The sequence below is a fragment of the Acanthisitta chloris genome, unplaced genomic scaffold (genome assembly GCF_000695815.1).
Source record: "Acanthisitta chloris isolate BGI_N310 unplaced genomic scaffold, ASM69581v1 scaffold9871, whole genome shotgun sequence".
Lineage (NCBI taxonomy): Eukaryota > Metazoa > Chordata > Aves > Passeriformes > Acanthisittidae > Acanthisitta > Acanthisitta chloris.
This window is the reverse complement of record NW_008654394.1, coordinates 39604-51878: the sequence shown is the minus strand read 5'-3', so window position 1 is coordinate 51878 and position 12275 is coordinate 39604. Positions and strand designations below refer to the sequence as shown.

The 12275-nt window shown below is 47.6% G+C and overlaps 1 protein-coding gene across 1 annotated transcript in view; it reads left to right on the top strand.

Annotated features, from left to right (window-relative positions):
- MKLN1 (muskelin 1, intracellular mediator containing kelch motifs) overlaps nt 1–7696 on the top strand; it is a gene marked incomplete at its 5' end in the record, with an annotated part of 68789 nt that extends 61093 nt beyond the window's left edge. The window contains 2 exons of the mRNA XM_009083503.1: nt 5365–5419; nt 7272–7696. Of these exons, the coding sequence (XP_009081751.1) occupies nt 5365–5419; nt 7272–7393 (177 nt within the window). The remainder of the gene's footprint in view (nt 1–5364; nt 5420–7271) is intronic.
- Nucleotides 7697–12275: the final 4579 nt, after the last annotated feature.

Below are 12275 nucleotides of genomic sequence, written 5' to 3'. Positions count from 1 at the left end.
GGAAAGAGGTTGTCCCTGGGTGATCAGTATTTCTGGAGGTAGTTTGTATCTATACATCTTTGTTTCCTCTGCCTTCTGAATGTTATCCAGGAGGCATGTTCTGTTATTCATTCCAGGAATTTGTTCCCATTTCCTGTTTTGGTTCCAGTGCCTCAGTCCATGTCGCTTTACAAAACAGATTAAAGGAATAGTGGGAAGTGTCAGATAAGGAGCTTGATTTGACTGTCATTAATTTCCACATGGAACTTGTGGAAGGCAGCTCAGATGTGCCAGTGTGCAGCTCCTGCTGGGGAGATGAGGAGGAGTCCATGGTTCTTGCTGTCTTCCTGCCTTGATGACTGTGAAGTGATGTGGCAGCTCCTGGGATAGGATAGTGATAGGAGAACAGGCCCTTCTGAGTCCCTGGGTTCAGTCACTTCTCCTGCTGCTTTTGACTTGTTGCTTTAGATAAGGATTATACAGACACTAAAAGCTTTTTGGGACAGAATATGCTTCTTGCCTGTGCACAGAATAGAACTGTAGAGTTACAATTAAGGAAAAGATGTTTATTCTCATCAGGATTTTGGAACCAGTTACAGTTGTGGTAAATTCTGGTCAGCCTTAATGGACACTGATTCAACAACACGTTCGAGTGCTGTGTCTCTGCTCTCTGCTAGATGGTTTCTCATTTCAGTTGTCCCATATCAAGTAGTTTCACATCCTTTCTTGTCATTTCTGGATAACAAAGACGATAGGTGATCCTGCTTTGCTTCAGACAGAAAAGGAGATCTTTCCCCCCAGTTGTATGCCATCTTCCCAGTGAATCATTTAAGCTGGAAAAGCCCTCTAAGATCATTAGCGCAGCAATGCCAAGGCCACCACTAAACCATGTCCCCAAGTGCCACATCTGTATGTTTTTGAATGCTCCAAGGGATGGTGACTCCACTGCTGGATGACCCTTTTGGTGAAGAGCCTTCTCCTAATACCCAGTCTGAACTGAAGGTCATTTCCTCCTGTCCTATGGCTTGTGACTTGGGAGTAGCTCCCTCCTGGCTGCACCTCCTGCCAGGGAGTTGCAGAGAGTGAGAAGGTTCCTCCTGAGCCTCCTTTTGTCCAGGCTGAGCCCCCTCAACCACTGCTCATCAGAGTTGTTCTCCAGACCCTTCTCTGAACACACTCCAGGCCCTCAATGCCTTTTGTAGTTTTGAGGGGCCCCAAACTGAATGCTGTGATAACCCAGAACATCCCCCACCCATTCTGATGCTCTCTGCTCCTCTTTGTTCCCTCCCAGTCCTGTAGGATCATGTCCTGGGTCCTCTGCTCTCCCTTTCTCTCCTGTGTGCTGGTCACCTCTCTCTTGGGCCAGTTACTCCTAAAGAGACCTTGGTCTCCAGGCTGGCTGGACTATTTTATTCTCTGAACAGAAATTCATCTCTCCTTGTTCCTGCTGCCTCCTGTCACCCACAGACCGAGAGCCACAAAGGCTGCACGTTGGCACAGGAAAACATCTGAATTCCACACTCGATTCTCCCAGTTCAGTGTGTGATATTCAGCTTGTCCAGCTTGTAAGAAGGAAGAATTCACCTGACTGCATGGGCTCCTCAGAGTTTGGGGGAATGTAGCAGGTTTATCACACAGGGTGGAAATGGAGTAAAATGCCCTTAGAGAACACACTGATGTTCTGGGTGTTAACGATCCAGAGCATGAGCTCAGATAGCTCAGTCCAGCTGAGTGAGTGTATTGTGGATTCTTTCTCTCCAGGCCTAATGTCTGATCCAGACAAAATCCAATAGCTTCTGTCTGCTGTGCTGGTCCATGGGATCAACACATCCCATTCAGCAGAATCAGGTCCAGTGGTGTCCGAAAATCATCTCACAGCCTCTGGGACACTTTTGTGTTTGGGTTGTGTTTTGATTTTGGTTTTTATTAACTGTGCTGGTCACGAAGCTTTCCTTCCAAAGCTTTTCCCTGAACAGCTCTGGCAGGCTGTGGCCCCGAGCCAAGCTGCTGGGCTGGTACTGCCTGGGTGTATTTCCAGTTGACGTCAATTTACCTTCCGGTTATCACATCGAATTGGCTTTTTGCTCTGGCATTGCATCTTCAAATAGCTTCTGTGCTTTCCAGAGGGCTGACGCAGGCTCTCTGGATTCCAGATCCAGTTTCAGGCACCACTCTGACTCTGTCTCTCAGCCCAGACACCTCCATGCTCTGCTTTGTCCAAGGCGATCTCTGCTCCTGCTCCCTGCTGGCTGCAGCCACGGGATGCTCTCAGGCTTCTAAGTGTGGCAAATCTTCAGGGCTCTGTCTGTTTTCCCTCTTCCTAGAACAGCTGTTACGTTTGGGAAGGACCATGCTGCACAGTTTTAGCCCCAGCTTTGTGCTGTGGCTCTCCTGGAGGCAGGTCTCTGTGGCTTTGTGTTCCATGGGCTGAGCTGTGGGTGGTGTCTATACCATTACAAGCAGAATTTCCCCTTGTGGTGAGGTTTGCTTGCTTTGTAACACAAGTAATTCCTTCTAACTTAGTTAGGCAAGTCTGTTCAGCTGTTTGGAGTTGGATGCCAAGGAAAATAAACAGACTGTTCTTGAAACTTACTTTGGCGTTAGGACCCAGTTTTGTTTAAAGTAGCGTGAATGATTGATAGTAGGAACATACCCCTGGATTTTCTTTCCATTGCTGTGAATTTTAGGGATGTTAATAGGATTATAGTTTGATTTCCTGTTTTTATTATTCTGCAGGGAGGTAGATGCCTGAAAGTAGCAGGTATGGCATGGGGCTCATGTTAGAGCCACAGGCTGTGTGGCAGCTCCTGCTCTGCCCACACATGCAGATCCAGTTCTCTAGCTGTGATTCTGGTGGAAGCCACTCAAACCTCTTCAGTCACTTTCTGATCAGTGGGTCTGGTTTACTGGCTGTGGATTAGTAGCCCTGACACTGTGCAGAGGAGGGTAGATCCCTGGAGCAGGTGGAATTTTGTCTGTAATTTAAGAGAGAGAGTTGTATAATAGTGTGGATGTAAAAATTTGTGGTGAAATGAATGTTCTTCTGTGTCATACACAGATGTGAATTTGGTGGTAGTTTAGAGCTATAGGCTGTTAAAGGTCAAAATAAACATCCAACTGAATTCCAAGTGTTCTCCTTAAGGAAAAACAGGTGCTATTAAAGCCCAGACACAGCAATAGATCATGTCCCAGGCTAACTGTGCTGTTCCCTGAACACTGCAGTAATCATACCCAGAACTTTGCTGCTCTTACAGGGGCTAGAGCAGGAACCAAGCTGCCACAAAAAATGTCCAGTGCTTTCCAAGTAAAGGAGAGCAGCATGACTCTGTACATCCAGATTCGATGACTGCTGAAGCTCAATCCATGACTGTTGTAAGACACAGTGCAAGGAAAACTGTGTGTTTTTCTTGGAGCATGGGAGGAGAAAGAGCAAGGACCCGGAGGCCAACTTGAGGCTGGACTAGCTCAAAGAGGCTCAGGCCCCTGTTCAAGGCTGCCTCATACTTTCCATTCTGAAGACCTTGTCTTTAATCCATCTGACAGATAAAGCCAGCGGAGCCTGAAAGTATTGTTTGAGTCTGCATTAGGCTGATACTTCTGGGAAAATTGAAGCCCAAATGGGAAAAATAGTTCTAGGAAGGAGCCAAGAAAAGCCAGTTTCTCTTGTTGGTGTCCTGCTGTGATTCTTTGTAAAGCCTTAGAGCCTGAGTGCTGCGGGAGCAGAGGCTCTGGAGCCAGGGACCCTGTACAGTGTTCAGCCTTCCCAATTTCAGACAGTGACAGGTCCATCCTCAAAGAGCTCGAGCCTCTCTCTGCTGCTTGGAGCCTGTGCTCAAAGCCTCCAGAGCTGGGCAAGGCTGAGAGCTGACCTCTCATGCACAGACATCACAGAGGAGGAGGATGACCTAGGGCTGATCCGTACAACCTGACAGGTGTCCCAAACAACACTCATCCCCCTCAGCCTTTACCATTCCTGCGGGGCAGAGTTGTGCAGCAAAGAGAGAAATATGGACAACCAATAGAGCCTTGTTGTTACTAAGCAGAGCTGTTTATGTCTGACGAACCCCTGCCCTGTGCAGGTGAGTTGGATCTCTCAGAGAGAATTGTGTAACAAAGGAAGCTTCTCTTTGAGGGGAGGCTTCATTTGGAGTGGATGGGGCCACAGGGATTGTCAGAAGAAAATGGGTGTGTTGTGACTGAAGCAGTTGGATGCTTCTGCTGGGTAATTGCATGCTGGTCTTGCCTCTAACAGAGTTGCTATGTGATGTTAAGCAAATTGTTTTTCTTGGATGGTCATTAATTGGGTGTTTCATTCTGGTGCCTGATGGGAGAGATCTGAGGTGTGATCTGCTTGAGGGCGGAGAATTCAGGAGCTGCTGCATAACAGTGTATTTTGGAAAAAAAGATTCTGCTGGTTTCTGGTCTATCAGGTTAGGTTTAGGCAAAGGTTCTTCCCCCAGAGGTGTTTGGGCACTGGAACAGGGTTAGGTTGGGTATCAGGACAAGGTTCTTCCCCCAGAGGTGTTTGGGCACTGGAACAGTTCCCCAGGACGAGGCACTAAGCTTTGGCAGGGTCAGAGGAAGGTAGTATGGTCATCAGCTATCAGTGAGACATCAAGGGAGAGTAAACCCATGAGTGTGTTATTTACCACGTTTGTCCTCATGATGCTGATGTTCCCCATCAAAGAGTTTTTAGTTAAAAAGACATTGTCTTGAAGTTGTGATATGAGTTTCTCTGGCAGTTCAGAAAAGTTGTTGCCATTAGAATTGCAGAATGATTTGGGCTGGAAGGGACCTTAAAGATTCTCTGGTTCCAACCCCTGCCCTGGGCAGGGACACCTCCCACCAGCCCAGGCTGCTCCAAGCCCCATCCAGCCTGGCCTGGGACACTCCCAGGGATGGGACATCCACAGCTTCTCTGGGCAGAGCTTTTTGTGTTGGAGAAGTTCATGCAGCTCTATGAGTTCCCTTGTTTTTGTGCCGTCTACTTCCTGCCTGCTGTGCCTGTAGCACATTAATCCCTGGGAATGTTGCTGTGTGGAAGGGACTGTACCTTGTGCACTGTGGTACTTGCCAAAGAGGCAAAAAAGCTGTGGTGAAAAATGAGAGTTTTAGAGCTCCCAGTCAAGTACCTTTCACTGCATCAGTGCTGCTCTAGTTCTAGGAAAACCCACAAAACTTGCTGTGCCAAGGTGACAAATTGCTTTGCTCATGTGAAAGTTCCTGCTGTTGTTACTCATGTGTGGCATGGGAGGTCTGAAGACTCTGCAGAGACAGCCCAGCAACTCTAAAGCTATTTGGACTTCTGTGAATATTTTTGAGTTTTTTCCTGTGTGGTTAATAACGCTTTTTTCTCTCTTTGTCCCTTCACCTCCTCTTCTGCAGTTTCAGCTTCTTGCCTCAGCATTATTTAAGTCTGGCTCAGATTTCACAACTCTCGGTGAGTATTGTGTATCAAAGGAGTTATGTGATGTTCCTTTTGATAATTTTTGGTAGTCTTTACTGGGTTTTATCTCAAATGTTGGAGTTCCTGTGAATGTTGTAGGCCCTTTTCGTTCTGAACGTGCAAAGTGCCTCTGCCCAGGCATTTGAGAGGTTATTTATAATGACCAGTGTCCAGTGCCTCGAGCCCATATTTAAAACATCTGTCAGCATCAGTGGTTTTAAACCCATTCCCCCGGGATCATTTCGTGGCTCTGATTACATCTGATCCTTCGCTGCTACCCAAGTAAACAGAAGCTTTGGTCGGAATAAAGCACCTCCTGTCATGTCACTCTGGAATCTCACAGCATGGCTGCAGCTCTGTTTGCTGTGATAACTGCAATTCCTGGAGTGGTTTGGTTCGCTCTGTTCTTTGCAGAACTAGTTCTTTGGGCAGAATGTCAAGAGTGAAGAAAACAGTGGCGTGAAGGGCTGGAAACAGGAGGGCTGAGCCAAGGCCGTGATTTGTTTTGCTCTTTTGTCCACTTAACTCTTTCAAAGACCTCAGAGATGAATCCTGGGAGAGCTGCAGGGAGACTGCAGACATAACTTACCTGCCTGTAGTGTCGGGTTGGCCTCAGGTTACTGAGCTCATAGGGGACTTCAGTTTTTGGTGGAGGCATAATCCCAGATATAAGGAACTGAGGGAAGGAAAAAGCCTCCTGCACTGCCTGCCCTGCTGGGGGAGGAAGCTCAGCTAAGCTGCTGTGGTTTGGAAGACATGTCGTTGATCCTATAAGTTGAAGTTTTCTTAAAGAAAGAAAATCCAAGTTTTAAAAAGTTGGAATTTTCATACAATCCCAGAATGGTTTGGGTTGGAAGAGGCCTTCAAGAAGACCATCCAGTTCCACCCACTGCCATGGGGAGCTCCATCCAACCTGGCCTGGAACACTCCCAGGGCTAGAGCAGCCACAGCTGCTCTGGGCACCCTGTGCCAGTGCCTCAGCACCCTCAGAACTTTTCCCTAGTTTTAAGTGTGTTAAAAGAATAATTAGTTCTGGGCACAATGTAATGCTTTATCCAGAGTTTGGCTTTGCAGACAGGAGGATATGTACATCAAGCCTTGCTTCTAACACAAAACCCCATCTCTCCTTGATGGGATGAACGTGGTTGACTGTGATTAGCTGAAGAGTGATGAGTTCCCTGAGTTCAGCAGCAGAGCAGAGGAAACGTGGTGTGCCTGCCCTGGGGTTCTTCCTGCTGCTGGTTGAAGTGTGAGGATGTGGATCAACAATGTTTCTGCCTCAGACCAGCCCTCCCCATGGAGGCAGCAGTGCAGACACCCAGGGGTGCAGAGCTCTCCTGCCAAGGGGCAGCAGGTTTCTGCGGCAAGGCCAGTGAGGAAATGCCAGCTCTGACTTGGGACTCCTGCTCCCAGCAGAGCTTGTCTCAAGGAAAACTCCAGACAATCCAAGGAGCAGTTCTGGCTAAGGCAGTGGAGATAATGAGGAAAGCTTGAGGACAGAAGAAATGAGGCACCAAATAAAAATAGCTGCAGAGATTTTGTTTTCTGGGGCATCAGAGCAGTCCCCCGAGACCTCCTGCTGCCCCCGTTCCCCCAGGGCTGTCAGGGAGCCTGACAGGCCTTTGCTGATTGCTTTTTCTGGTGTTTTGATTGCAGTGTTGGCTTGGGGTGATGTGATCTCTGTGTGCTCACAGAGTGGGGTGGAGAGATGGAGCCTGGTTAGTGCAGGCAGAAGGAGCAAACAGTGCCCATCTTTCCCAGAGGCACCACTGGCCTATTCCACAGCAAACCTGAGCGTTTCAAACCGTGAGGACTCACTGCCTTTCCCCTCTCCTTCCTCCCCCAGGATTTTCAGACGTTGACCACACGTATGCCCAGAGAACTCAGCTGTTTGACACACTAGTCAACTTCTTCCCAGACAACATGACTCCTCCTAAGGGCAACCTGGTGGACCTCATCACGCTGTGACGGAGCCAGCCCTGCACACATGGAAGAGGGGCAAAAGCATCCATTTTCAGTATTCTAATTTTTTTACTGCATTGATTGACTGCTGGGATGAAGTTAATAGAGTAACCCCAAGGTGTTTGAAAGGGGTTTTATACTTGTATGGTGAATCCCTGGAGCTTTTCCCTTGGAGTAGGTTAATAAAATGTAACTGACGTAATTCTGACTAAATATATATATTTTTTCTGACTTGGGATTTTGAGTTAGCAAATGTAAGATGAAGAGTTGGGGTGGGGAAAAGGTATAAAAAATAAAACCCAGTCCTGCAGTGATCCTTTTGCCTGTGGGGGAAAGTTGAGGTCTGTGAGTTGTCTGGGATTAAAGGCAATGGGTTTCATTTTGGGTGTCCTGAGGAAGAGAGGGGAGAGGTTTATCTTTCCTCCTTTGTAGCTAGTCATGGTGTATTGCTTTATCCTCCACAACTCCACCCTCAGCAGCTGAATGCCTTGGTGGCAGGACACTGGCACCTCTGGAGTGGTGGTAGCTCATGTCTCAGTCTCGCAGTGTGTCTGGAGGCTGAGTGTGTCCCACACTGCCTGCTCATCCCAGCACTGAGCTGGCAGCTCTGCTTGCAGCTGGGACATGATCCCAGCTGAATTCCCACAGTCTTCTCTTCTCTGGAGCCTTCCACTTCAACCTAGCAGGCAACCTGAGAGGAACCACTGCAGAGCAGGAGTGTGGCTCTCACCCACAGCTCCCATCCCAGGGACTGGTGTCTCTGCTCCTCAGTGTGAGCCTGGCAGAGCTGGGTCTTCCACCACACCCCCCTCAACCCCTGCCACCCGACCCTGGCTGGGGTGTAGGGTTTCTGCTTGTCTCTGTTTCCATGCCCTGTGCTTGTGTGTGTCTGTGTGTCCCTGTACACAGGTTTGCTCCCCTCAGCTTGTCTCCTGCCCCTGTAGTGCAGCTCATTCACTTGTCAATGCATTTTAGACCTAGATGTGAATGTGGGGGAGGCCTCCTTAGCATAAATCCCTTTGAAAGCAGCTGATGCATATGTATAGAAAATATATTCTTCCTTGCTGAAGCCTCCTGTATAAATACCACAAGGACTTGGTGCTGCACTGCCAAGTGGAATGAAGGGCACACATTCCCAGCACTAAACTGTGCTCTCTGTGTCAGTGAGCATCCAGTACACACTGGCAGGTGTAAATATTGATGTGGGACTGCAAAGCTTCACGCCCAGCAATGCTCATACTGCTCAGGTGTCATTGCTGCACCCGCTGTGGCTGCACAGCTCCTCTTGAACTTGAATCTCGTGTGTGCAGAGATGGTTTGGGCTCTTGAAATAAAGAGGTGGTGAAGTGTCTTTTTCAGAGCTCGAGTGTCTGCTTGCTTTGATTGCATTGTATTGCCTCTTTGTCATGTTGTGTGTGGCTTTTGTAGTCCTGCGCGTTAGAAATAAATTAGGAAAACTCACACTAGTGTTTGATCACTTAGGAGGGAACGATGTGTCAGAGGCTTTGCTTGTCCTCAGGGAGGACTGTACAGGTGCAGTGGTTTTGACCTGCCCCTTGAGGCTGTTCAGACATTCTGCACTTCAGTGCATGGCAGATCAGATGTCTGGGGAAGAATCCACTCAGTGCAGGAGATGAAGTCTGGTGGAATTGTTTCTTTGGAACGCAGCAGGTTTTTTCTTCCAGTGGCAGGGAAGGTTTTGCATCACTACTGAGCTTTGTGATGTGCTACCTGTGCTGGGGCTTTGGTAACTGGTCAGAGTTTATATGGTGCTGATGTGGATCTCAGGGAATATTGCAGTTGAGGTGTTGCTTCCATGGAGATTGAACTGATCCCTTTTAGTGCAGCTGATCACTTTAATGCAGCCCAAGTGCTGCAGCTCTCTGGTACGTCAAATTTTAGTGCTGCTGTGCTCCCTCATCCCTTGATCTCATTGCCTGTGTGTCCTCAGCTTCAGTCAGAGGATTAAATGCTTTTTGTGACAGTTCTCTTATCAAGCAGGCTCTTCCTAACCCTGTGTGCCCCCCTGGCTGAGCCTGTGTGCCTCGAGGGATGTGCCCAGACGGAGGAGCCGCAGTGAGCAGCCAGGAGAGGACCCGGGACCAGTGGATGGTGTTGCTGGTGAGCAGTGCATGTTGTCAGCACTGATTTGTCACAGAAATTGGATCCAGACTCGCTGTGCTCTGCATCAGGGCTGACTGTGCTGTGCAGCATGGTGCAGATCAATGGTCTGTCTGAGTGAGGTGAGTGTTGTTTCTGCAGGGCTGACAGTCCCAGCTAGCCAGAGCCCTTCAGGGTGAGCAGACATTGACCTGCCTTTAGCCTGTGCAGGTCGATTTCGGCTCAGTGCAGTTCATGGATTACAGCTGGTGATTAACCAGCGGAAACTCTTTGCTCGGCTCCTGAGGATTTGTTGAGCAGCAGAGGCACCCTGTGGCCAGAGAGGCTGAGCCAGAGGGAAGGTTGCTCCTGGCTTTTCCAAGGGTTTTTCCTCCCTCTGTGCCTTTAAAGCTGGCACATTTCTTTGCATTGGTATATGCTGCACTACCTGACTGAAAATCCAAGCAAAAATTCTGGGCAGTGAAGTATAAATTCCCTTTCACAGTCAGCAGTTAGAGACAGTGACACAGAGTTTGAACTGAACTGCACGCAGATCTCTCAAACACTGGTGATATTCCAGGGTGGCCTTAGATGTGCTTAGTACAGACAGAAAGGGAACCCAGTGATCTGCAAACAGCACCTGGAAACGTTTCCCAGCCCAGTGTGTGTGAGTTAGAAACACACCAGCTCTGTGTGAGGAGCCCTCAGACCTCACCAGTACTGCTTGCAGGCTGTGTCTGAGGCTGCTTTTAGCCTGGGCAAGACAAACATACTCCATTTGCCTTTGCCTTAGACTGTAAGGTGACCTTGTGTGTGAACTTACCAGCACATATCTTTGCACTGCAGTAGTCGTATCTGAATTCTGTGCTCACCTGTAAACAAGGCACTGTAGAAATCCTCGTTCCTCATCAGAGAGGGACTCACTCATCACAGCTGAGCTCTGTAAAGCCAAAATTGCAAGGTTCTACTGTGTCTTTTAAAGCTGGAGGAAGTCAGGGTGGGGTAAACTTGATGCAAACATCCAGACTTCAATCCTGATTTAGCTTCTTAAAGAATATCCTTCAACATCCGTGAGTTTGGTTCTTCACTGACCCTTACAGCGTCCCTCAGTAGATCATCTCTTTGGAAAGGAAGAACTTAGTCTTTATGCAAGTTTGTTCCTCTCGAGTGACACATTTTCCTAGAGAAATAAAGTCCTTCAGATGTGATTTTTGGTCACTTGGGTTAGGTAGAATTAAGTGAGTTGGTTTGTGTTGTCTTACACAGATTCTCGTAGCAGTCATGAGGCAGAAGTTCCTCAGAGTTCTCCCAAAATGACTTCTCCAAGCAAGTCCTGCTCTTGCAGGGAGTCTCCAAATGTTTTCCTGTGGCAGAAGGACCTTCTTAGATGATGCTGTTAATGAGGAGGCTGCAGCCACCTTTGAGCACCTTCTTGCCTTCTGTTTTGAGGGTGCCATGAATTAGCATTGCTCCTGGTCACCTGAAGGGTGAGCCAAATGTTTATTGAGACTCATTGTAGCTTTTATTTTCAGCCTCTTCTAAAGGTATTTGTGGTGTATTTATTCTCATCATCTCTTCATTTTGCTGAGTAGAGCGAGGGAGGGAAACTGTCTTGGAAAAATTCAGTTTACCCTTTCTCTGGATGACATTTTGTATGTGCAGTTCAGGTGTTTGTATCCAGTTGTGGGAATAAACATCTGGAATTGGGGGTTTGTTTGCCCAGCATGGCTCTGATAGAACAGGTACATACTAGCTCAGGGATCCACCAGAATATCAGTTAGCAAAATTTTAGCTCTCACTTTAGAAAATCAGTCTGGGAAAACCAGTGCTCTTGCTCCAAGTGCAGGAGGGTGGCAGGTCCCTGTGACACACATCCCATTAGTTCTCTTGCTGCCTCTAATTCAGAACAGAGGAAGAAATACTTCGTGGAGCTTATCAAGCTAAACTTTAATGACTTCTGTGCAAGCTGCACCTCTGCACAGAGTGATTGTGATGCTGTGCCACTCCTGGGGAAAACAGCAGAAATTATTAACTACAGTTCCATTTGGTCCCTTTGGTTTTAAAAGTGGAAAATTGTCTCGTGAAACTCTTAAGTCCTGGTGTTGAATTCTTAGCTTATTAGTTGGCTCAGAGTTAAGGAATGTTTGGCTATTGTCAAGTGAAGGTCTGACAGTAAAAGCAGTTTCATGTATGTCTCTGGAAGTGCTTGTGTTGTTTTATAGCTGTGCGTATTACCCAAACAAAGGTGAGCCCAGGTAAGAGAAATTAAAATTATTGGTGTTTTGATTTAGGGGAAGATTATAGAAACTCTGAGCTTGGCCAATTGTATAAGTACATGTGATGATTTGGAGACAGGTCTTATTTTGTGACAGGAGAGTTTCAGAACAGCTGTGTGACTTGTTCTTGCTGTAGGTGACTAGTAACTTATAAGGTGTAAATACTGTTGGAATGTAAATGTGCTGTCAGAAGCTCATTAGTGTATCCAGAGGCCTGTGGGAATGGGAGACCTAATCACATCCAGGCATGGAAAAGGTCGTACTGGAAATTACTCAAGTTGTGGTAATGACTTAGAGGCCAAATCCCTGTTTTGCTGAAAGCCTCTATTAGAGTGAAAATATTAGGTTTACTGTACTGGAGCTGTGATAGCAGTGCATGGCTCAGCACTTGGATAAATTGCCTCCAGATGCTGCTCTCTGTAGGCAGTGGATCCAAACGTGGTTTTGGAGTGGGAGCCAGTTAATGACCTGCTTATTGCCTTTGGAGAATCCCACAGGAGAACCTCACAGGG